The 26843-nt window shown below is 43.4% G+C and overlaps 1 protein-coding gene across 1 annotated transcript in view; it reads left to right on the top strand.

Moving 5' to 3' along the window:
- Positions 1-13559, top strand: part of LOC147437077 (Fumarylacetoacetate (FAA) hydrolase family) — a 29953-nt gene extending 16394 nt beyond the window's left edge. Inside the window, exon 7 of the mRNA XM_086486514.1 lies at positions 13115-13559. Within this exon, the coding sequence (XP_086342640.1) occupies positions 13115-13227 (113 nt within the window). The 3' untranslated portion in view covers positions 13228-13559. The remainder of the gene's footprint in view (positions 1-13114) is intronic.
- The last annotated feature ends 13284 nt before the right edge of the window (positions 13560-26843 follow it).

The raw sequence follows: 26843 nt of genomic DNA, 5'->3' as shown, positions 1-26843 counted from the left end.
GTAGGAAAAAAATCCACTTTTCTTCGCATTAATCACTAACTTGTAATCTCGTAATGCTTGAAAAACTTGAAGCAGATGATCTCTATGTTCTGCCTCATCCTTGGAGAAAACAATGATATCGTCAAAGAAAGTGCCAAGAAATAGCTTGTACTCTCGAAAATCCCTGTCCATCATCCGGTTAAATGTCACCGGAGCATTGGTTAGGCCAAAAGGCATCACCAAAAACTCAAATAACCCAAAAGTCGTCCGAAAAGCTGTCTTGTAGACATCTCCCAGCGTGATTCGGATATGATGGTATCCACTTTTCAAGTCGATCCTGCTAAAGCACGAGGATCCCTGAAGTCGGTCAAGTATATCATCGATTCTAGGAATTGGAAATCTATTTTTGATGGTGATTTTGTTGAGAGCTCTATAATCGATGCACATTCTCCAAGATCCGTCTTTCTTCAAAACCAACAACACTAGAGAGCAATACAGTGAAGTACTAGGCTTGACAAGACCCTTTTCCAAGAGGTCTTTCACTTGGTTCATAATCTCTTCGTTCTGGGCTCGGCTCACACGGTAAGGTGGCTGGTTCGGTGGCGTGCTTCCATGTATCAGATCAATAGTATGATCTTCAGGACGAGCGGGTGGTAACTCGCCTGGTAGGCCCTTTGAGAAGCAATCGGCATGAGCCTGGAGAAAATCTTGGCGTTCTTTATCAAGTTCAAACATATTTGTCCTATCCTCATCACTCAACTCTTTCTAAAAGGTCGAGTAAACAAACAGACTGGATTTCATTAACTTTGAAATGGCCGAAGCTGATACAATAGGGACAGACTCGCCCTTAAGTTTAATATCAAGTACAATGGTTCTGTCCTTCTCTGTGGTCGATGTCGCTTTCCTCGTCCGATAGTCGACCACGGTGTTGTTCTTGTGGTACCAGGGAATTCCCAAGAGGACATCACAACCATCCAAAGGCATTATGTAAAAGTCCTCATGCCCCAAATACCCCTGACAATGCAACCGAAGTTTGCCAATGACAGGTGTAATGGCTATGTCCCTGTCAGGTGCCGCTAGAACTGCCTCCGCAAGTGGTCCCATCCGATCGGGAGTGATCTAGAGCCGTGCCGCCAATTCTGGTGAAATGAAGTTGGCCTTGGCTCCTCCATCAAAGAAGATCAGGGCTTCTTGGTCTTTCACTTTGCCCCAAGTTCGGCTAAGTTCTGTACTCTCGTTCGTCGTGCTGGGATCGGTACCCACGCAATCTGGAACCAGTCCTGTTTTCATCTTGCCTTTCCGTCCACGTTCCTCAGCTGCTCTCGAACTCTGAGGCCTTTCGTCGTCCTTGTCGTTCTGTGCCTTTTTAGGGCACTTCGCGGAGAGATGTCCAGTTTCCCCGCATCCAAAGCACTTCCCTTCCCTGATGTAGCGAGCTCTCTCCTGATGAGTGAGTTTGGGTCGTGCATCTTTCTTTTCTGGATTGCTCTTCCTCTTTGTACTTTCATTTGTCGAAGTCTGTTCGGCTCTTTGTGTCATGATCTCATCGGTGGGGTAGGTCAAACTGCCAGAGTGAATGGCAAAACCCCGTTTCGCATGACTCATCAACTCCTGAATGGAAGCTGACTTTTGTTCCAAGCAATGATCTCGGATCTTTGTAGGTAGACCCAAGGTAAACCGCTCAATCTGTTCCTTGAACGAGATCTTCTTAAATGAAGAGGCGGGTAGAAAAGAGCTCGAGAATCTCTTGCAATAAGCGTCCACTGTATTTTCTTGGTCATCTGAAGATGGTTCCAAGCAGTTCGTATATAGCGTTCATACTCTCGAGTCAGCCAAGAAGAAATAAAAAGCCTCTTGGCGCAGTCTTGTTTAATAGAAGCGTGGACCACCAAGTTCGAGCATTCCCCTTAAAGTAAGAGGCAGCTCTCCAAATCTTAGAGTCCTCTAAGTAACGCCCTCCCGCGAAAGCGATGTCAAACTGCTGTACAAAAGACAAAGCCTTCGAAGCATCTCTATAACTAGAAAACATGTCAAATTTAATTGACTGTCCACCTTCCTTACACTCTTGGACTTTCTTGCTTTTGTCTTCCAGAAAGTCATACTGGTTGGCTTTATAAAAATTCTTCTTCTTTGAATAAAAGTTGCTGTCATCAGAGTCTGAACTGTCTGAAGACAAGTCCTCTGTAGAACTGTCACTCACAGGGCGAGATTTAGGCTTCTTTGCCTTTTTCTTGCCCTTTCCAAAGCGTTGCTTTTTGCTTCGCTTTTTGCCTTTTGTGTCTTCTTCGCTCGAGTCAGATGAGCTAGAAGAACTGTCAGAAGAAGAAGAAGAAGAACTGGGTACTCCTTCAAATTGAACACGCTTCTTCTGTTTCTTTGCCTTTTCAAAAGTAGATTGACAACCCAAATAACCCGGGAAGTCAGTTTCTGCTTTTTGTCGTACTTTTTAACTTTGTTCTGTGCGTCAAAAAGCTGAGCAATTCGTGCATCAACCACCTCTTCTAATTCTTGTGGGGGAGCAGGAGAGAGAGCCCACTTGCTGTCCTATGCAATGAGAGTGAAGGAGAAGAGGAGAGAGGCGCTGTAGAAGCACACGCAGAGAAGAACGTGAGAGAGAGAGAGAGCTCGTTGAAAACTGGGAAAAAAGCCACGCTATGCATTTTGGGCTTCATATTTGAGTATATGAGTAAGTGACTAGGGGGCCCATTCACACTTGGGCCCCCTCACTTATAAGTCTTTTTAACTTATAAGTTATAAGTACAAGGCACTTAGGCCTTTATTCCCTAACAACCTCCCACCTAAAGGCAATGTACCTTGGGAGATCAAAGAATCAGCTAACTATGATACAACAGCTGATCATGCACTTACTCATCCAACACCCATCATCTGTCGGCAATATGCAAACCGCTCTGCTGGAAGACTCTTGGTCAAAAGATCTGCAGGGTTGTCATCTGTGTGCACCTTGACAAGTGTAATGCTCTTGTCATCAAGCACACTCCTGATAAAATGATACTTCACCTCTATGTGCTTTGTCTTGGCATGAAAAACAGGATTCCTTGCAAGCATAATAGCACTCTGACTATCACAGTGTAGCACAGGAACCGGTGACTTAATGCCAAGCTCTTCTACCAAACGCATGAGCCACAAAGCTTCTTTGCATGCCTCAGTGGCAGCCACATACTCAGCCTCAGTGGTAGACAAAGCAACACATTTTTGCAGTCTAGAAATCCAAGAAACCTGTGAATGTAAACACATATCCAGAGGTAGACTTCCTGCAATCTGGATGTCCAGCAAAATCTGCATCTGTAAAGCCATGCACAGATGTCTCACTCTTCCCAAAACAAATGCACAAGTCTTTAGTGCCTTTCAAGTATCTCAAGATACACTTCACTGCTTCCCAATGCTTTTTGCCAGGATTGCTCATGTACCTGCTTACCACTCCCACCGCAAATGCAATGTCCGGACGTGTAGCAACCATAGCATACATCAAACTGCCAACGGTTGATGCATAAGGAATCTTGGCCATTTCAGCCCGCATATCATCTGTGTTTGGGCAGTCATGTGCAGTCAGTTTTACATATGGAGGCAGCGGAGTACCAAGTGCCTTTCCCCCATCCATATGAAAACGATGTAGCACCTTATTGACATAATCTCGTTGAGATAGATACAGACGCCTGTTGATCCTATCTCGAGAGATACGCATGCCCAAAATATGATTAGCATTACCAAGATCCTTCATGTCAAAGCGATTCTTTAAGCTTTGCTGTAGTGCATCCAACTCCGTGACATTGTTACCCGCAATAAGCATGTCATCAACATACAAAATCAGCAATAGAAGAGATCCATCACTTGCCGTTTTGATATACAAACAGTGATCAGAATTACTTCTTTTGTATCCTTGAGACCTCATGAATGTATCAAACTTGTGATACCATGCACGGGGAGACTGTTTCAAACCATACAAGCTCTTCAAGAGTCTACATACTTTCTTCTCTTGTCCCTAGACTGTTTCAAACCATACAAGCTCTTCAAGAGTCTACATACTTTCTTCTCTTGCCCCTTTGACACAAAACCTTCTGGCTGCATCATATAGATCATCTCAAGCAAATCGCCATGCAAAAACGCTGTTTTGACATCCATTTGCTTTAACTCCATATCTTCAGAAGCAACCAGGCCTAAAACAAAACGTAATGTGGCAAGCTTTACAACAGGAGAAAAAATCTCATCAAAATCAACACCATGCTTTTGCTTGTACCCTTTAGCAACCAAACGTGCCTTGTACTTAGAAGAAGCATCAGATGTGACCTTGGTCTTGTAAACCCATTTACATGGCAGAGCCTTATGCCCTTTAGGCAAATCAACCAAGTCCCATGTATGGTTTTTCTCCAAAGATTGCATTTCCGAAACCATTGCTTTGAACCATTTCTTACTGTCTTCCTGTTGCATAGCCTCTTTATAGCAAGACGGCTCACCACAATCAGTAAGCATGACATAGTCCAAAGACGGTTCATATCTATCGGGGGGCCTTGTCACCCGAGTAGACCTACGCACCCAATGATCCATAACAGGTGGATTTTCAGCCTGTAAACCATCAAAAACAGCAGGCTGTTCAGCCGGTTGCATCGCAACAACGGGCGGTCTAGGAGCATCAACCTGTTCCCCTACCTGTGGTGCATCAATGGCAACTTGTTGGGGCTGATTTTCAGCAGCTAATGGCTGATTTTCAGCACCATTTTCAGCATGTAAAGGCTGCTGAACATTGGGCCTTCTTGGCTGTCCATATGTAACATCTTCACGAAAAACAACCCGGCGCACTTCCTCGACCTTTGTGGGCTGTTTGTGCATGCAATTCTCATTGAAGATGATATCATTGCTGCGTATGATTTTCCGTAATGCGGGATCCCATAATCTATACCCCATTTCACCATCCTCACCATATCCTAGGAAAATGCATTTATGAGACTTTGGTTCTAGTTTGGTGCGCAGTTCACTCCGGATGTGAACATAGGCCTCACAACCAAACACTCTTAAATGTGCATATGAGGGTGGCTTGCCAGACCACACCTCCTCAGGCACCTTTCCACCCAAAGCCTTGCTAGGTGAGCGATTAATCAAGTGAATAGCTGTTTGTACAGCTTCTGCCCAAAAACCATGAGGTAATGCAGCATGTGACAACATACTCCGAACTTTCTCTTGGATAGTCCGGTTCAACCTCTCTGCAACTCCATTCTGAGAGGGATTAAAAGGAGCCGTGAGCTCTCTTTTAATACCTTTAGTAGCACAAAAGTCAATAAATGCTTTTGATACATACTCCCCCCCATTGTCTGAGCGCAAAGACCTAAGCTTCTTGTCAGTTTGATTCTCAACAAACGCAAGAAACTTCTTGAAAGTATCCAAAACATCGCTTTTAGCACGTATTGGATACACCCACACCTTACGTGTAGCATCATTGATAAACGAGACAAAATATTTCTTTCCCCCTAAGGACAACTGTGGCATTTCACATACATCGGAATGCACTAAGTCTAACCTGTCAGACTTCAAAGAAATAGACCTTTTGTGCGGTGTTTGACTGTGCTTACCATAAATACAGTGCTCACAATGAGAAAAATCAGCATACCTCAAACACGGCAAATAACCACAACGAGACAGAGTTTGCATTCCTCTTTTACTCATGTGTCCCAACCGGCCATGCCACAAAGAAACACTTGGCTGCTCGGTTACGGCGACAACATGGTCACGCACACTAGATACATGCAAAGGATACAAAGTGTCCGATTTACAACCCTTGGCTACAATCCGGGCCCCTTTACAAATTTTCCACTTGCTATCACCAAAAGTGGTGTGATAGCCTGCATCATCTAGCTGCCTTGTACTAATCAAACTCTTCTTGAGTTGTGGCACATGACGCACTTTGTGCAAAACAAAAGTCATACCATCAGCAAAGGAAAACTGGACACTGCCAATACCTGCAATGTCACATGCATAGTTGTCTCCCAAATAAACAGTGCCCTGCACCTCACCTGAGTACTGTGTAAACCAATCCCTATGAGGTGTTACATGAAAGGAGGCACCTGAATCAAGAATCCAAGTATGCATGTCCACATCAGAACCCATAGCAAGGGTATGTGCATCCACAGAAGAGGCATTGAGTACATCAGTGCTGCTGTCACTGTCACAACTACTAGCAACATTGATTTCCTCAATCAACACAGTGCTCTTCTTGGCATTTCCCTTGTCCTTTGCATCAGTTTCAGCACCCTTGTTCTTCTCTTTCTTCCACTCATAGCATTCCCGTTTATAATGTCCTTTCTTTCCACAATGATGACACACAACATCTTTCCTACGAGATTTGCTGCGTGCCCTGTCCTTACTGTCAGATTTCTCCCTCTGTTGAGACCTGCCTCTCAAGTGCAATGCATTAGAAGACCCACCTGTGGTGTTCTTCCTGTTCATCTCTTCCATCAGGAGAGAACTCTCTACATCTGCATACTTAAGTGACGCACTTGAGTTACTAAGAGCTGTCCGGAATACATCCCAACTCTCGGGCAATGTGCATAGCAGAAAAGTAGCTTTGAACTCCTCATCAATAGTGAATTTCAGCTCTGTTAGTTGGCTGAAAATAGAATTGAATTCATTGAGGTGCACCGACATGTGCGTGCCCTCCTTCATGCGGAGATCCATAAGCTTCTTGAGCCAATACACTTTACTGGCAGCACTCTGCTGTGCATACAACTCGTCTAAACGCTTCCACATGCCCCATGCTGTCTGCTCATTCTCTACATTGAAGAGTAAATTGTCAGACACCGAAAGCATGATCGTGGAGCGAGCCAACTCGTCCACTTCTTCCCATTCTTCAACCTCCATATCAACCGGTTTCACACCCTGTAACTTAATAGGTTTCGCCTGTTTCTTCTGCAGCATCACATTATAACATTGCTTCTTCCATATAGCAAAGTTATGGGCACCTTCAAGCTTGCGAATGTGCAACAAATTGCCACTTTCACTGCTAGAAGCCATTCTGAGTGATTGCAAACACTGAAACCCTGTTTTGCCGACCTAAACACGCCCAAATGTGCGCAATCGGGCAAAAAACAGCTTGCTGTTACAGAAAAACAGCGAGCAAATTTCACGCGAAATCACCCCAAAACAGCGCACATTCACTGCCAAACCCTTACCAAAGGTTTCCACAAGGTGTATACATCATTTGCTTGCTGAAATTCCCTGTTTTAGGGCAAAAATCAGACCTGTAAACACCTGTTTTGCTGAATTTTCAGAACCTCGTTGGTGGAAACACCTGTAAGATTGACCTGTGAGACTTGCCCTAATGAAATTGCATCAAATTGACCCCGAAATTGGTCAATTTCAGCAGAAATAGGCTGCTGTTCGCCAGTTTTTGAAACCCTAATTTTGGGGAAACTGTCACCGGAGGTCGATTCTACACGGTGAGAGGATCCCTTCGCGACAGAGTTGATCGAAAACGGTTGAATATCCTTCCCGCAGCGAGCAAAAACAGAATTCTGATCTGTGTTGCGAAGATGGCTCTCTTGGAAACCCTAAAGCTCTGATACCATGTGTGGGGGAGCAGGAGAGAGAGCCCACTTACTGTCCTATGCAATGAGAGTGAAGGAGAAGAGGAGAGAGGCGCTGTAGAAGCACACGCAGAGAAGAACGTGAGAGAGAGAGAGCTCGTTGAAAACTGGGAAAAAAGCCACGCTATGCATTTTGGGGCTTCATATTTGAGTATATGAGTAAGTGACTAGGGGGCCATTCACACTTGGGCCCCCTCACTTATAAGTCTTTTTAACTTATAAGTTATAAGTACAAGGCACTTAGGCCTTTATTCCCTAACAATTCTCTCTCTGTGTACTTCCTGGGAGTAGAAGGTTTCTTGAGAGCGGGTTTGGGGGGTGGTTTTGTGGTCTTCTGCCATTGCGTGTGCACCTCATTGAAAGAGGTCTCGCTCATATATTTTGCAAATTTTGGATCCTTCGCAAAATTGAGCATCATCTTTGTTGTGTCGCCGATCAATCGTTGACGCTCCATTGCTTGATGCTCCGCCGGAGTAGGCCGAGGCGGGCTGTACTCCTTGCCTGAATCTTCATTGTGATCACTTCCTTATCTCCGGATACAGAGGGAGTCGACTGATCTTTCCTTGAAGCCATAGGTGTCGCGGAAAAAAAAAGGATCGGATTTCCCGTAGAAGAGAGATCGGCCGTGCTCTGATATTACTGTAACAGACTTGGACACTCCAAGTCGAGAATCTACCACGACACCCCAAATAATTACTTCTAATAGTGAACAGTGCACAATCGATTCGACACTGGCCCGGCGGAGTTCCGTGCCTAGAGATATTGGCCCCAAAGACTGGCGCCCTTTTCGGTATGTCTTTTTCTATTAATTTGTGTTCAACGACCAAGAGTGAGGGCAGACGCTCACACTCAGACTCTGCGTCCATATGCTCTGAGTTATGAGGCCCTGCCCACGTATTTAAAAGTACAAGGGATGCCAAAAGCAGAACCCAAAAGCTGAAAATCAAAAGCATTAAAAGCTTTGAAAAATAAAGCAAAGGCTCTTCTCTCTTTTTCTCCTATGCTTTTGTAAAATAAAGCAAGTTAAAAGATTTTCTCTCACAAGCTCCCTTAGGGAATTAAAGCAACTGCCCCAAAAAGCTTCAGCGTAAAATCTCCAGCTTTGTGTAGCCCAAAAGCTGCCAGCTTTTTGTGTAGAGAATCTGCCGGAAAATCCGCCGGTGTTCGTACAGTACTGCCACGTGTCAGCAGCCAGCCACGTCAGCATGCGGGTGTCATGGCCACGTCAGCATTTTCTGTTCGGCAGTGTGTGTTGTGGCACGTCACTCACCAGTTTGTGACAAGTCGCGACACAAAACGGCGGAGTCAAACAACAACAAATCGAAAGATTAATTTATTTTTTAACAACACACCAGAGGCCCCACAGGGGAGGCCCTTATCCCTTCCAAATATTATCCATGAAACACAGTTAGGCAAGGCAAGGGCCGCGTACCGTCGGGCAAGAGCCACACATAGACATCACCATGGCCACCTAATTGATGCACCACATGTCACAAATGGGAGCGCACATGAATAATAACAAGCTCCGAGTACACGAAAGCGAATTCCAAGTACCGGCCTCTCTCGATCACTTGCAAATTCTTGACGGCGTACTTCTTGCTGCTAGCACTGGTCCTTCTGTGAAATTGAGAGAGAGAGCGGGTTGCTTTTATAGGCTCCCGCACATGGCAGGAATAGCTGGTGCGGAGTCGGCTGAAATAGGGGAAAGGGGTAGCGCTTGAAGTGGCAGAGGGTTGGCGGCTCTTTTTATGCGCAGAGAGAGAGATCGCTGGGCTTTATTTTCAGCCGTGTAGAATCAATGCTGGCTTTTTTTTTTTTTTTTGAGAGTAGGAACTTGAAATTACAACTCACACACCCGACTCCTTGAGGTGGAGCATCCCAGCTGGATAAGGTTGGCCATCCCATCATATGGACTATGGGAACAGCCCCTAAGGGCTACATGTCACATGAGCTGTCAAGGGGGTTTAAACCCAAGACCTTAGACACAAGAGTCTCTTGCTCTATCAAGTGAGCTAGCACTCGCTGACCTGCTGACTTTTTTTGAAGAAGCTTTATTATTATTTTAAGTGGGTGGCCAGTCACTTCTAAAAAAATGTGAACCTGGACAAAACTCAATAAAATTGAGTGAGCCAAGCAGATCACTTTGTATAGGATCTGGAGATTGCTTGTGCTAAGGCTAAGAAGGCTTTGTAAAAGTCTCAAGAATAGCACAAGAAAGCATCAGACAAGCACTTCTACAGCTGGCAGTTGAAGGAGGGTGATTGGGTGCTTTTAGGTTTGAGAAAGCACGCCTTAGAAAATAAAGGGTAAGGAAAAGCTTTTTCCAAAGCTAAGTATGATATACAATAGGCCCTTCAAAATTTTTCAAAAGATCAACGATGTATCCTTTCAAATGTAGCTGCCTAAACTCTAAAAAGTCAAAAGCGTAAAAGCTTTTGGTGATTTTCGTAAATTGCACTGACATGCTGAAGTGGTAGACTACGGATTTCCGCAAATTGCATTGGCTGGTTTTGACAGCTTTTTGCGTGAGATTTCGGGAGCAGTTTCTTTTGGTACCAAGTGTTTTTGGTTCAGAAGCTTTTGGGGCGCTGCTTTTGGGCATCCCTTGTACGTTTATAGGTGCCAAGAGGGCCTCTCTTTGGAGAGCATCTAGACGCAGAGTCTCAGAGAAAACTGAACTCTCGGGTAGTTGTATCTTTGTGGAGCAATAACAAAGAAAACCTGAAGGGGCACCGGCCTTTGGGACGAGTGCATCTTGGGACGAAATTCTGCCGTTTCGAGTCGACTCTCTCTCTCTCTCTCTCAGGAGATTTTGGCAAATTTCCGACGGGGAATCTTGACAGAACGGAGTACAAACTTTAACTGCAAGTTGACACGTGCATGAAAAGATCGATCAAGTACTCCAAGGACCCAAATTATGTGAATCACATGAAGGAGTACCCGCTTGACGAGGTTCATTTAGGATGGGAAGATGCCGTCCATTCTCCTCTCAAGTCGGCAATGAACCAGAAAGCAAAGCTGAGTGTAGAAAAGCAGAAATTGTACTCACAAAAAGAGTTTGACAAAGCTCTTGAAAAGAAGACAAACCATTTGATGAAAAGCCTAAAGCACCCTCAAAAGGAGAGGAAATTAGTGGATTTTTTGGGTTATTTGGGCTGGAAATTGATTTTCGAGGTGGTAAGCAGATCCAAGAAGCGTGTTTGTTTCAAGGATGAGCTAGATTTTCCTTCATCTTTAGAAAGTTCCGATAGTTCGACTAGTTCTGACAATGAGAACAAGAACAAGAAGAGGAAAGAGTTCAAGGATGGGGGTCAAGCAATCAAGTTTGACATGTTTTCAGGCTACAAGGACACCCATTGAGCCCTTGAATTCATAAAGCAGTTTGACATCGCCTTTTTGGGAGGTCGTTTCTTGGAACGCTCCAAGGTACAAAGGTGATATCTTAGGAAACACATAGACATGGTGGTCTACTTTGTTGTTGCATAGAGAAGCATCTAAGAAGTGGATAAAATTCAAAAGAATTTTCAACTTTGCATGGTTGACGGAAGAATATGAAGAACATGTCATCATCGCTTGGCATTATCCGAGAATGAAGAAGGAAGACACTTTCGATGACCATTGCTAGAGGTTTTGTGATACCTTTTTGCCAGTATCCTCGTTTCGGAGGATCACTTTGAAGGATTAGATTGAGCGCTTTTGTTGAGGTCTACCTAAAGAAATACGGCGCTTTCGTCTACAAAAGAAGTCTGACTCCATTTAGAGACTTATGGGACATGCCAAGCAACGTTTTGGTATGCATACCGGCTTACTGACCTATCCTATCGACAAGCCAATGTCCACCTCAACGGGACAAGAGTCTTCCAAGGACAAGAAAGAACCAAGGGAACTAGCTGATAGTTTATCAGAGAGTTCCGAAGAAGCAAGGGAATCAACTAATAATTCAGAGAGTCCCGAAGAAGAAAGGGAATTAGCTGATAGTTATAAGAGAATTTGGAAGATTTAGATTGAGGTGCCAGCGGACAGGATTGGTAGTGGGGCTATCAATAGGTCACAAGGCACAATAGAAAAATAGAAAGGTAAGGTAGGTTCACTGTCAATTTGGTCAAGGGTAGGATTTTCTTGGTCACGATGCAAAGTGGATGGGTGAAGAGAACCTCGCAGATTCTCTTCAGTTTTGAGTTGTACCTTGAGGCTTTTGGATTATTAGCAGTGCGCATTCCTAAAGTTACTGATGAATAAGCAGGTTGAATATGGTGCAGTGGTGATTGCACACGAGGGGAGCCATTCCATTCCTTTGTCAGAGATTGCCTAGATTTTAGGGATATTGACAAGCTAATAGTATTTTGCGGAATGACTTTATGAAAATAGGTACATTGAATTGGAAATTTCTTAGATTGAACTTGCTCTTATTGTTATGAATGTGTTTGGACATATGAAATATCTGCAGTATTTTGGCTGATGAATGATTTGAACTTCTTGCATCTAGACATGTTAGAGACCGGCGAGATTTGGATGTGATGGCTAAGTGAATGAGAAGTGAATGGGATTCTAATGCATCAAGATTTCTACTTGGATGAGATGATTAGATACTACTATTGTGAGTGCATCAAGAGTTCTGGAAGGATGAGATGGCCCCACAGAAATCTAGTTGCATCAAGAGTTCTGAACGAGTGAGATGGCTAGACTGAATGATTGAAGCAGTGTGTGATTTTGCGAATTGCATATTGTGTGAATGTACTCTCTTGTGGGGATGCATACTGTGTGAATGTACTTTCTTGTGGGGATGGTCAAGGGCATGGTTTGCTTGAATTGTGAAAAGAAAGGATATGAATCTGATAGTAACGAGATTTAGTAGACGGAGACATCCTTGAAGAAAAGATCAGTGCGGTCTGGATGTGATTGCTAAATATGTTACAATGATCATGATTTGTATCTGAGACCCTCGACAGAAATGTGATTGATCAGTGAGACTGATGTCTTTGTACAAGTACTGATGTGTGCAGTCTAGTGCATGGGTACATTGAGTCAGTGTCTATAGAAGAAAGTTTCTGTCCTTTGGCTGTTTCGTAGGCGTAATCGAGGGGGTGGGTACAATTCTTTCAAGTGGGGGGAATGTCACAAGTTTCTGATGTGGCATGATATTGGAGTATCTAGACTAGTGATATCTCGAACTCTTTTCTAGGAGCAAGAGAGGGCTCTACAGAGGCACATATCCTCTACGTATATTTAAGCTACTGCAGACTTGTGAAAGAACCTGTTACTGTGGCCTCACTTATGGTTATTCTTGGTCTTTATGCTAGTGTATGAAACAGACTGTTTTGAGGAGTCGTCAATCATTCAAGCACGTTCCTTCAGTGCCATTAGTAAAATTTTGAGGTCTATTATTGTCAATATGCTCCTTTGAGCCATGCAATAGTGCTTTGGTCTTGTTCTTCCTTCTTTGGGTCTGTTTTGTTGTTTTATGATAATGTGCGGCTTGTGTCATTTTTCGGCCAGTAAACTAGCACTTGTCGCATAACATTGTCCACAACCCATTTTTGCAGGAACTCCGTCAGGCGTTGGTCCTGTAACAGCTGGGCAGAAAATTACAGCTGGGATTACAGGCTTGATTGACATGACCTTTCCTGTAGTAAATCGACAGAAGACAAAGGCTTGAGCTTACAGAATCTGGATCCACGCAAAATATGCTGATTGGCGTGGTCATCTTCAAGGAACATCAATTAAAAACAAGGCTAAGGTCTTCCTCATATCATGATCCTGGGATTCCTTCCCTTTCTAATATCAAAATTGAACCACTCTCTTGCATTACCCCACTTTCGTTGTAAGTTTCATGTGCGTCTAGACTACCCTTTTGTCACACCTTTTGTTTGTCACCAATCTGCCTGCCATTCTCGATTTTCTTACTTTCTGTTGCAATAATCTTAATGCTCAAGAAGACAGGACAACAGCCTATTTATTCCTCCATGGAAATTATCTTCTTCTTCTAAAGTGAAAGTCTCCCTCTTGCTCTTGCGCAAATAAGTTGGCTTTCAAACCAAATTTCAATAAATTGGTGGCACGCAAAAGGAGCACAAGATGAAGCACTAGTAATGCCAAGAGATTCTTCTTTGTGTGAAACACAAGAAGACGGAAGTAGGAGACTACTGCCACATAAACAAATGACGGTGCTCTTCTACTACGTCGAAAAAGGTTGTTGATTATCTCATTGACTCCAAGCTTCATTAGTAGCTGCAATAGATGAGTGGATCCCAGAGATGGGTGACATCCATGATACTAGCTTGAATTGGACATAGGAGGAGGGTGGCTTTGCATACCATGTCAGCTTGAGAGCAAGTGCATTATGACCTTTGCACAACGTACATGCGATCCACCATTGATGGAGTATGAAGTGAAGAGAAAGGGATGGGGTATAGCCTCATGTAGCTCAAGTTGTTGGGGAAATAGTGAGTATTTACTTAATTTGCATCATCTTAAGGGTTCTATGACTTCTAGATATGCCATTGAAGTGAAGAGAAAGGAATGGGGTATAGCCTCATGTAGCTCAAGTTGTTGGCCATTGATGGAGTGGCTAAAGTGTGCCTATCAATTTGGGGCGTGCTCAAAGGTCTATTTTGGACAACACTCGTGGGGGTCCCAAGAAAGTTGGGATGGCAACTTGCCCTTAGAAAGATTCTCTAAAGAAGCACTACCCCATCATTCTTGATGCTAGATCGCTAGATCAAGAGTAGTTTTGAATATTTTAAAATCCAAATTGAGATCTTCATTCACTTGGAAAAGCTTACATGGCTTGTAAATTGTGGCTTTCTACCATTTTGATTACCACCTTGATGGTCATTCCTTGATTATGTTGTTGAAAATTTGAAGGGTGGATATCAAACTTCGATCGTGAGTGGATTTAGTTGGGTTCAAGCTCACTTTTCCCCTCATGAGGTATTGTCACCCCGCTTCTAGATGTCATTCTCATGCCAAATGATAGAAATGAGTGCACCCACCTTACCTAAAAAATGTTCATTCAAACAAAAGCAGGCTAAAGCATGACAATATCTTGCTTGCCACCTCTCTCTCTAAACTTGCCTTCCCCATCACGTGTGACAAGGCTCGAGGTGTAGTTAGAAATTGTGAAGCCTTGTATTTGTCGAAGTAAGGGTGAATGCCATCCGCGTTTGTTCAATTGGTTATAGCTTTTTTTTTTGGGGTTGGGGGGGGGGGGGGGGGGGTCATGATCTCAACCCCTCGTTGTTGCAACTGAATGACATACCATTGCATACGTTGTACATACGCTGTAATTGAACCTTGCTCTTGTAGAGGATATGTACACTCCTCATGGAGTATTTTTTTTCCCTTTTATTCGTCCGCAACCAAACTGACATACCATTATATACAATGTACATACATTGTAATCGACCCTTGCTCTTGTAGAGGATATGTGCAGTCCTCATGGAGTACCTTTTTCCCTTCTAATCATCCACATCCAAAGAAAGGCAAACTAGAGTGCTTCGTCAGCCTGTATACAGGTACAAGTCTTCAAGGCGATTGCAATTAGAGAGAGCAAGCACTGAACAAGAGTATAGATCCGTAAAGAAGATTGTCGAAATGAAAGGAGAGAGAGAGAGAGAGAGAGAGAGAGAGAGAGCGCACGTATTATTTGTTTTGCACAAATCTTCTTACGCCAAGTGAGTGTAAGTGACTGAAACGATTTGATGAAAATAGTATGCCAAAAAGTTGAGGAATTATGAACGGAAGATTGTATGTGAGGAGTAGCTTTTGAAAGTTCAGCCAAGTCAATGTTGTAACCAAACCGCAGCTGCTCCATCGCGTACAATGTAATTCCTTCAGTTTTTGTGTCGAGGAGTTGTTGTGCTTCAACATTACGCAACATACTCTCATCATCCTCGTACTGGATATCAAGCTCTTCAAGTATTTGCTTCATGAGACCTGCAGGATGTAGGAGCAAGCTTGTTAGCACGACAGATAGAAGGCATTATATTTTCCTTTTCTAATAGTACCTGTTGTCATCCTTTCTGTGTTTGGTGTCGCCATCGTTTGGTCTAGAGCTTTATATCTTGCGTCACACTTATTCATGAAGTTGAGACGTTCTTGAAAAGTATGGAACCCCTCAATATACGCATGGGGTTTCTCGCCTGCTGAGTTTGCCAATATCATTTGCTTAGTCGTGAGGTAAAATCTCTTAGTTTGTGTCGCTGGTTGCGTTTCCTTTGCGTTGTTCGTGTATTGCTTGAAGAGCTGTACAACAAAACGAGTGATTGATTTGCATGTGTATACACAGGCAGATGCAAGATCAAAGAAGCGTGCAAAATGTACCGTGTTGTGATCCATTGTTTGATTCAGTTTCCATGCTAAAAAAATTTATTTTGATGACATCTTGCAGTATTTCTGAAGCATAAGATCTAACAAACGTTTAAACACAAATGAATGAAGTGAAAAAGGGAAGAGCAGTAAATTTACAGAAGGTGGATCAGAGTGAGCAGGGGTGATAGGGAAGGTGTCTCAGCAGTGCAACATATTGAACATGAGAAGTCCACAGAAGAGAAGACAAGCAGTTAAACAAAACTTCCTCCTTTATATAGAAGGCAGTTACAAGGCGATTTCATCTGTTTCATAGAAACAGGAATTGATACTGAAGAGGGTGTAGGAAACATTCTCGGCTAGAAGTTCAAAAATCTAGATGGTGTGAACATCTCTGGCATAGGTAGCTCTAGTAAGTGTAGCCGGGTTCGCTCAGTGACGCGTGATAGCATCACGTATAGAAGGCCAGGGGCAAAAACTTCTTTTACAATGAGCAAGACGTTGGAGTTAATTGTTGCGCCTTGGGACTTGTGTCCAGTCATAGCGTAGGCGAGAGCTAGTGGGAATGTGGATTTATGGTACCAGTGCCCATTGAATGTCCGTCTGCTATGCTTGGACCGTCGAAGCGTAAGTTCCTGTTTGGATGTGTCGAGTGTGACTTTGATTGCTTTGACGCCTCCTTCTTCATCTTTGAGGATTTCGTCTATGCGACATAGTGATCCATTGGCTGCTCCAATTGTTAAGTCTATGTTCTTTGTTATCAGCGCCTTTGCTCCTTCTGCTATTCTGTCAATTGCGTGGAAGTCGGGATCTTCAAGCCATGCTTGGAGCTCAGGGACGTTGTGTGCGTTTGTCTTGAGGCCGATTTGGATGATGTGACTATGCCGATGGAAGCGTTCGAAGAGAAGGTTATTATAATATCGAGCGTCACTCTTGTGTGTGCAAATGATTGTCATATTCCTATCCATGTGTTGCTCTATTTGATCCTGCGTTATGATGTGGTCACCGAGCGCATCGTGGATCTCTTTCTTTGTGGGGAGCCTGACTCTTATTGTATTGAGGAACTCTATGAAAGAGATATCTTTTGCATGGCGCACTGAGCAAGACATAATGTACGTAGTAGCAGTGGACCAATAAGTGGAGCTTGTGATGTGGCATGAGTAGCAATGATCACTTTGATGCCTGCATACCGGCGGCAACTGTGCCAAATCACCAAACAAGAAGAGCTTTTTATCTTTGAATGGGTCTAGCAGTGTGCCGTTGGTGACATTCACAATTTGTCGTACTATGAGATCAAAAGTTTGCTTTGTCAACATAGAAATCTCGTCTCTGATAATCGTGTCTGCTTCTTTGATACTGACGTATCTATCATCAGTTTCGGAGATTGACAGGGGATACTGTTGTGTGTGCACCGGTATCTTGAATTGGTAATGGACAGTTGTTGCGATGTTGCTTAACCTCGTGGCCGCTGCACCAGTCGAAGCAGCGAGTGTGACAGTTTTCCCTTGCATTATAAGTTGGCTTGTGATATATCTTATGAGGAAGCTTTTGCCACTTCCAGGAGTGCCTGTGATCACATGCAGACCACCCTTTGCTGCTGTGAGCTTCTTGTAGATCTCTGCTTGTTCAGATGTCAGTGACGCGTTCTGGACATTTTGAAGCTCGTTTAGAAGGGTAGAGATACGAGAAGTCGTGTCCTGTTGCTCGTAGTCTGTTTGCACATCTAGAGATTGAAAGGAGGTAGCCTTTGTTGAGGATGTCTTCTGTAGTATCATATTCTAAAATTGGTGTGTTTGATCTGTCGTGAGCATATTTCGTTGTGTATACTCTGTGATGTACATCTCAAGGTCCTCATCTGTCAGTATCAAATTTCTAAGTTTGCACTCAAGATAGTATGACCTGGACGTGTTCTCCGGTGAGAGCAGTTGGGATTCGTTTCTGAAGGTGATCCTCTTTAGCAGCACGTTGTAAAAGAAAGCCTCCGGATGATGCCCTGGGTGGAAGTCTGTGAAACGGACCAGTCGCTGTTGCCGCTCCAGCGATTGGCCGTAGGTGTTTGCTCTGAAATACTTTTTTTTCCTTTTTTTCCCTTCGTCACTGTGTAATTCTTGTGGAAGTCGTAGAACGTAAGATTCTCTAGACTTTGTGGTCGTATGCAGTACAGATTGACAGGGTGCAGCACGACATCATTGTTGTGAGAAATGATTCGTTGTCGTAGTGCCGGGGGTGATGAGTCGACGTATTGGACGGTGTCACTCTTTGAAATTATTGGGATTTGCAAACAATTTAATGCCACTTCTGTTGCTGAGATAGGCTTCGACAGTAAAGATGTTAAGATCAGCTTCAATTTCACAGTGTCAAGGCCACCTAGGCCTAAGCGCTCTGCATCTTCTGAGCGGATGTTGAGATGGCCCATTGGTTCAGTTTTGAGTGCATACTTCAGGAGGTAATAGGACAATGATGAATTGGTGACCTGCTGTATATTCATATGTGCACCCCATAGCAGAAGCAGTGTAGGGTGGTATGGTACGACATTTCTGTCTTCATGCCGGGGCCTGAAGTATTGCCATCTGTGATTTTGTTCGTTGAAGACTGGGTTTGGATTTGGCTGCGCATGAAATGGAAAACCGTGTTTACATACTCCATCTCTTTGACCGTGGTAACAACTTGTACAACACTTGTGAAGTTGTTTCCTGAGCACGAGTTGTCGGAGGCGGCTCACTTCTGGCAAAACCACAGTGCTGGTTTCTTGCGGGATGTATGCAGTTATCTCAGCAGATAGTTGCTCTTTGTCTTCTTCATGCATCCACAGTATGACATGAGCATGCAATGATCCTCTATTTTGGAGCTCATATCTAACCAAGTGGTGTTGCACACGGCCCAACACACCTTTCACAAGTATATATTAGGACATAAGCATTTGGAATTTAGTGTGGAAGGTGAGGGCGCATTCGACCGAGCAGTCTGTCCAAGTGAAGGAGGCGTTCAAATGACGTGCAATTAGCTCGATCGTGTCAATCTCAGGCCATCTTGTGTCTGTGACCTCATCGGCAGTGAAAGTCAAGAAGAAATCAGGCATTCCCCATTCGTCCACCATTGCTATCAAGTCCTTTAGGTTCTTGCGATGCCACGAGCAAGAGCCTGGCATGCTGGAAGGGGTGATGTACCGAAGCACATGTCTCACAGTGTCCTCGTCAGTTGCTGTACGATTGGCCTTCTTGTAGTTGTCAATGTCCCTTTGCAACAAGCGCGTGTGTGTATTGTTAGCCAACATAAGAGCCTGCTTTACTTGGTACATTATGAGCAGGTATGGCTTGTACAGGGTGTAAACGGAGAACAAAGTCGATGCACGTATCTTTACATATATACTGAAGTTGATTGTACCATCATATTGGCCTTTCCCGAAAGGAAACAGGAATGGAAACGCTGCCGTCTCTATTGTGATGTCGTTCACGGAGCTTGATGCGGCAGGCATGCCGTTGGGCTTGAAGTAACTGTTCTCTCAAGCAATTGTTGATGGCCACGGAGCTGCAGAGAAGCGAATTTGTAAGTATCGCTAGCAGTGAATGCTCTTATCCTGGCTTGTTCAACAATGTTTTCGATGATACCAAACATCAAACTCGTGTCAAGCTGCGCCATCAGTGCAAACGGTGCGTTGTCTTGTTGGTGCTGAATGATCTTGCTCACACTATCTTGACTTAGTATGCAGAGGCCAAGCTTCTTATTCGGTCGTTCAGCCATCGACATGTACTTCTGTAGTACGAAGTTGTTCTCAAGATTGAATGCAAGTATGTCTGCCACTTGTGATGTAGCTAGGTCTTGCTCTGTGAAGGTTGTTCTATGCTCTTTACTCCATGACAGCAGAGGGTTATCTAATATTGAACGTCTGTCTAGTGTACCACGTGCAATTGTTGTCACTGTTGAGATGGCGTTGATAGATATGTCAATGACGCTCAGTAGCTGTATGTGAAGCTGATTTCCGTTCAATATTCTTCTTGTGTAGTCTGGAAGTAACGGCACACAATATCTGCGACGTGCAGTTGAGTTCTCACAAGCGGAGCACTGCACCCATTGTGTTTCTATTTGTGTAGCTTCTAAGCTGGATACCAGTAGACTGCTAGCAAACTCAACGACGTCTCATATGGAGCTTGGAGGCACTTCTTTGGATGAAAACTACACCACAAACAAAGCATATGCTTAAAGGTCTGAATGTCGTTGCTATTTCTGAACTCCATCAATGTACTAAATTGACGATATCAATCCATGATTGTGAGCATGGTAGAAATCTAGCCTTCTTCTTGATTGAAGTGCGATGTCTCGCTTTCGATCTGCTGAGGTGTATCTTACGCTTTCGGTCGGACTCAATCTTAATGGTTCAATGCGATCAGAACCTTGTGATATTTAGTTACTAGTCACGGCTAAGCAACGAATAGTTCAAGCGTTTGAAACAACTATGTACCTGGTGCTGGATTGCGCTGTTGTGGGGTTTCGGACTGAGAAGAGGCAAGCGGTAGCTGATTTCTTGAATGTCCCTTGCAAAGAATAAGTACGAAGCGTTAGAAAAGTAATAGCACAATGTTTAAGGTTCTGAGAGTAATCTCATTATTTGTATATGTTCTTTATCTCTTATGTTATAGAAAAAAAAAGAAAACGTGCCGGTGTCCCTGCACGGGGGAGTTTGCATAGTCCTCCCCAATTTTTATAATACTAGGGAATGTGCCATTCCCACGGCATCATGCAATTTTCGGTGTGTTCTTTTTTACTGTGTCCTCAGCGTTCAAGATTAAAATGTGGCACTTTGTACTCATCGCACGTTGGAATATGTCGCCGTTGCAAATGTAGAGGAGTTGCGTCCAAGTTTCTCTTGATCTGTCTGCAATGAAACACGGTAGAGTTAGGCCATAAGTAGTTGCGCCTACAGAAATGAGACGAGTAAGGTAGTTGAAGGTGGACATACACACATAGCTGCTATAATTGCTAGTGAGACCCCTTTATCCTCAGCATGGACACCCCCTACCCGTGCATAATAACTCTCCCCTCCTAGACGTTGCAGAAGGTGGACATGGTCTCAAAACATCAAATTAGTTATCCATGCAAGATGCACTAGCAAGTAATGAAGATCTACAGGACAATTGGCAGCATTGTGAAATGAGGAATCACCAACCAAACAATTAGAGTTGATAAGAGGGATTTGCTTGTTCTCCATGGCCCTCAAGGTCCTCCAACTACTCTTACTGACAACATGCAGTAGATCGTATTGCCCCAACGCTACTACCACACCCTGCATCATTGCCACAAACCTTGGAGCATTGAGTTTTAGGGCACCACGACTCTGTCTAGTGGGTATAGTGGGCCAAGGTGGGCTCGGCAAAGTGACGCTCTTGGCTCACATTTCAGAAGAGATGCAACAATCGCAATGTGCATTCAATCATGTGGCACATGTGGAATTTGTGAATGAAAGCCCTGATAGTATGGGGATCAGAGAGACACAATCATCCCTGTTGTGGCAATTAGGAGGTCAAGCCATATACTTCCAAAGTGTGCTGGCGGGGAAAGGAAAATTGAAAGAAAGGCTGGAAACTCTACAAACATCAGGATCATCTGTATGCATCGCCATCGACAATGTCTGGAGAGCACAAGATTTGGAAGATCTGCTTCCTGCAAGATTTTCAACTCTTTTGCCATCACTCCATATTTGCATCATAATCACATCATGAGCGACGAGTACAGTGGACATGCTGAGTCTCACTGAGGGGAAATTCTCAGGTTCTAACATTCAAGCACCATATCTGCAGAGCCACGTGCACTCAAAAAAGAGGCGATTCCCCTCTGACTGCATTGTATCAATAGAGGTATTTTCCATGTACGTGGCAACGAGATCAGCAAACATCTTGCATTTGGTATATGATGATTGCCTCAGATAAACAAATTACCCATAGCTGCTGAGAAAATCGAATTCGCAAATACATAGCAGCACACTGGGAGCTGATCAGAGTCACCCACGAGCATAAGTGAAGTGGTGTGGCTTAACTTTCCACATTTGAGCAACAGAGACCAACATTAAATCTCAGAAAAGCAACACACATACATACTTTGGAACTTGCATACATATACATTATTGTATGCACAAAGAATCACAAGCATCCACCCATATCCAAACTTGTCAAAAACGACGACGTCTCGTGATGAATTAGATGTATCCAATGCAAAATTGCTCAAGAGATTTTACAACAGACTTGTAGGCAGTCAATTTCGCTGCCAGACTTAAACTCATACACATAGCCCCAAAAGTGTAGGAAAGAACCAGGCTAAAGGTTTTTTCTCCTCCTTGTGATCCTTGCATCTGAAGTGATGCTTCTCCATCTTGTCAGACCCATCTGCCTTTCTTGTTAGCATGTGATGGGTATTCTAAGCAATCTTTTTAGGACACAGACATGGTGCACACTTTGTACTATCATAGAGCATAGAATTTTAAGTCATCCATAGCAAAATCGTTGGGCCTACTCTATCAGTGTCTCTTAATGGGATAAGTCACCGAAGGCGAAGTAACCCAAAACTTCTTCAAGTAGATGTCTAGGTTTTAGCAGGCTCGTTTGGCATACGTGTCAACAAAGGCAATGCTAAGTACGACATATCTTTTCAACAGCCTCTGAATAATTTTTTGTGCCCTTATCAACATCTTGCATAGAGGCACATGCCTGCAAGATGCACACGTAGGTACATGCCTCTCTTTTTTTGTCGGTAAGAAGCGATCATGGTTTTTGACTAATAGCAAGGCAATTACAAGGTTCAGCGGCATCTTAAATTTTGACAAGCACCATACTATCATCCCTACAAAATTGGGCTATCGGGCACAAAAGCAATCATACTAATCAAACAAATTAACTGAAACCCATATCGTCATCGCTTTCTTCCTTGGGTTCCTCCTTTTTCTCTTCAACAGGTGGAACAGACACGGCTGCACCCGCAACAGCAACATGAGCACCACCTCCACCAGAGCCAACATTGGTGATCAGGTCTTCGACAGTGCGCTTTTCCAATAACTTAGCAAAGTGCGCAGGCCAATATGCCTCTACTTGCACGTTTGCTGCTGCTATTTTCTCTGCAGCACGCATGAAAGATGATTTGCGCAGCCAACACAAAGTTGGAAGGCAAGTATAGAGAGAGAGAGAGAGAGAGAGAGAGAGAGAGAGAGAGAGAGAGAGAGAGAGAGAGAGAGAGAGAGAGAGAGAACCTTAGGCCTTTTGAACCGATTGAAAACAAGGAAAAAACTGTGGATAAGGGAGAGGAGAGAGAGAGAGAGAGAGAGAGAGAGAGAGAGAGAGAGAGAGAGAGAGAGAGAGAGAACCTGAAGCTGAGAGAGAATGTGAGCCTGGCTGCTAGAACTCTGAAGCAACCTGCACGTCGTCAATCCTGCGCGTCGTCAATCGTGGTGGCAAATTTCTATTCAATACCCTGCGCACTGTGGAGAGTGTAGTCGATGTAGCTATTTTTATTTATACTTCGTTAGCTTTTGATCGTTAGCTTTTGACGGCGCAGCTTTTTTTTTAGCGCTGGAAATAGCTGCCACGTGGGTGAATGGGAGGGGAGAGATGTGAAAATCTCCACTATGCTAACGAAGTAAAAAGGGAAAAATTACAACGGGCGAAAGGCTTGCATTGATTATGAAAAGTCCTGAAATTTCAACACTAGCAGTGCTGCATTCTTTTTGCTAGAGCTTTGATGCTACCATTCCACCCTTTTCTTGCGGACCCAGTTAAATGAAATTACCTAAGGAACATCATTCATGTAAAGGTGAATAGTCACAAGGGCCTACATACGCCTCCCCTTAGACACTAAAACCATATGATGAGAAGAAGAGTGTGGCCCCTTAGTTAATGTCTCTCTTAAACACTCCACCCCCATTCAATTGCAGTGTATTTTTCACCATATGAAAGCAACACATAGATTACTTCAATTATTTTCACATAATTATTCATTTTTGTTATCTTTTTTATCTCATGTCTTTAGAGCGAAGTGGGCTTCTTGTATATGAAGTAGATTGTAAATGAACTTATGAAAACTTATGAGAAATGGTCTTAAGTAAGAGTTGCTATAGAGGACTGTACTTGTCAACATTGAAAAGTTGTTCGTTGAGATTTGGTGAAAGTATAGAGTGGTTAGAGAGGAGGGGACTCAATTTGAGATTTTGGAGAGAAGTAGCCTGATATTTGTTGGAGTGTAAGGTTCTCTTACATTGCTGACGTGTACCAGCATGTGTGTTCAATGAGCATACTATTGGGAATGTGTTATAAACATTTGATTCTCAGCATATGAAGTAGTGTGTGTAAACCTAATGTTTTATGTAAGGACCAATTAAAGCTATGAAGAACATGAAATCCAACGAAGAGAAGGTAATGATTCATTGATATGACAAAGATTGTGTATTAATGCTTAAATATCTCATTTGAACAACATCAATAGCTTTCTAAAGCTTTAGACTTCTGTTAGTGACATTAGCATCCTTTCAAATGAGCAAGAGAAGCAGGATGATTGATCAAAATATCCTCCCCCTTTGGTGCACACACACTAACCAATGCTCCACTTCAATGTGAGCATAACCTCCGAATCTTGCCTCCTTGACTAGTCTTCATCTTCTTTAAAATTAATTTTTGTATTTTTAGCCATGGTTGTGTCACCTTCACCTCAACCCTAAGCTGCAAGATGGCATTAGACCATGTTTGCGCTAACTAGTCTCATTGTCTAAGCAACTTTTTACTTTAAGAGTCTCATGGCTTACATATTGGTGACATACTGGGTCGAATGTCACTAAACACATTAATTTTCTTGATTCGATTCCTTAAGGGAATCTTCCAGGTTAAATAAAAAGTCATTGACGCCGATTCCTGCCAGCAACCTCACCCTCTGCAACATCGCGACCTCACTCTCTGCCCCATTCCCCCCCCCCCCCCCCCCCCCCCCCCCCCGGCGCCCGCCCCCCGCTTTCCTCTTGCTATTGTCTGCCCGCCTCGACCATCCCTGCCGCGACCTGCATCCCGGGCAAAAAGACAAACAGGCATGCATTGGGGCGAGATGCTCCGTCATCTCCCCACGTCTACCGCGTGAGCCGGTAGCGCACCAATAGCTCCTGCCTGCGCGCAACCAGCGAGACTACACCAGAGAGAGAGAGAGAGAGAGAGAGAGAGAGAGAGAGTGTCCCTCCCCGCCTGGCTCGCGAACGCAAGGCCACCCCGCCTGCACCACCCTCCAAATGAGAGAGAGAGAGAGAGGGAGAGAGAGACTGTCCCTCCTGCGCAGTTCGCGTCCGTGTCGCCAACTGAACTGCAGCCACACACAATAAAAAAAAAAGACCCTGCACCGCCCTCTATGCAAAAAAAAATCACGTCGTCTCACTCAGCTCGTGCCACGCACATATGTCCCCGCCATTTTCTCAGGGACACTCTCGTTTTGCTTTACCTTTTGCCCGATATCTGAGCAGATACCCTCCAAAAGGACCTGCTCGCAAGATCGCGACAACATACTATGTTTGTATACACATTTTAGTTTGCATACCTCCTTCACTATAGTCATACTTATTTGGATTGATGTTATGAGCATCTCTCTGCATTGGGATTGTGACAAAAGGAAGTCAAGATCCTCTTTCTTGATCGTGACAATGCTCACAAAAGCATGAAAATAGAGGATCTTTTGGCAAAATAATACCTACTTATGTGTTGTGCATAAACAATCTGTTAATATTCACTTTACATTAAGTTTAGTTTTTTGTGAATGACATTCTACAAAGAAGGGTTTTACTTTTAGGTCACAGTTGCATGCCTATACCATCCACTTGCAATGGTTTTAGCACTCTAGCATCATTGTATTGGTCAAAATAATCTATCATATTATTTAACAAATGCATCACATGATTCAATACATGATTCAATACACATACTAGGATGTCCTATATTGCATGACATGGTCCTAAGGTTCAAAGAGTTTACAAATACCTTGACTTTACTAACTATATCTACCTATCAAGTGGTAGCATGCTTATCTTGCCACCTCACTCACTCAAAATTTTCACATTTCACATTTCCTCAAGCATGTATGCTTGTAGAATTTCTCGAGCTTGGAATAGACCCTTTTGGTTTGAATATTCGTTTTTGAATGTCCATGTACGTGTCACAAGTTATGCCTTGAAACCTGGAAACATCTTACATGAATAGGCCTGCTAATTTAATCATCGTAGTGTCCTGAGTAGGTAGTGTACCCGTCAAAAGTAATATTAGATTTTAAACTAAGCAATAACTGAAAAATAGCTTTTCTAAAACATTGAACCATAATATGATGGACTTAGGTTCAAGTAATGAAACTTTGTCATGAACATAAAATAGCCCTTGCTTTTTTTCTTATAGGTATGCACATATGCAACCTAATGTTCACATGAAACAACTATATGTGAAGGTGTTTTAAATAAAAGTAAGCATGAATTGCCATATCTTCAAGCCATACTTTGGCATTGCGTTCAGCTTGAATTCCTTCCCCTTTCAAAGAGGGTGGTCAAACTAACAAGCCTTACTTAGTGCTCAACAATTTAGGCCACTGAAATTGTTCCCAATACTCTGTGCTTTAAGTGGTCTTTGTTTGAATGGAACTAACCATCATTTGAGGACTTGTTGTGACACATATTACAATAATGATGCCATTGTCATAGTCCAAGAGAATTTATATTGTCCACATGTTAAATATATTCCATATAGTGATGTCAATAATTTAGACATCTCTCAAGTAATAAAAGTACTTGTGTGTGGAGGATGTTGATAACACTGTATGATGAGTGAGAGGGGACCCTCATAAACCTTGCTTCACACGTTGGCTAAACTGAACTCCATGAGTTCATAGACCATGTTATCCACCCTTGTCATGATAAGAATCAACATGTGCCATTCTTTGGATAACAGTGTTGTTCGCCCTTGTGACTTA

This window comes from Adiantum capillus-veneris, chromosome 17, assembly GCF_014529385.1.
Source record: "Adiantum capillus-veneris isolate H3 chromosome 17, ASM1452938v2, whole genome shotgun sequence".
Classification (NCBI taxonomy): domain Eukaryota; kingdom Viridiplantae; phylum Streptophyta; class Polypodiopsida; order Polypodiales; family Pteridaceae; genus Adiantum; species Adiantum capillus-veneris.
Note: the sequence above shows the minus strand (reverse complement) of the source record. Positions and strands in the feature narration are given on the sequence as shown.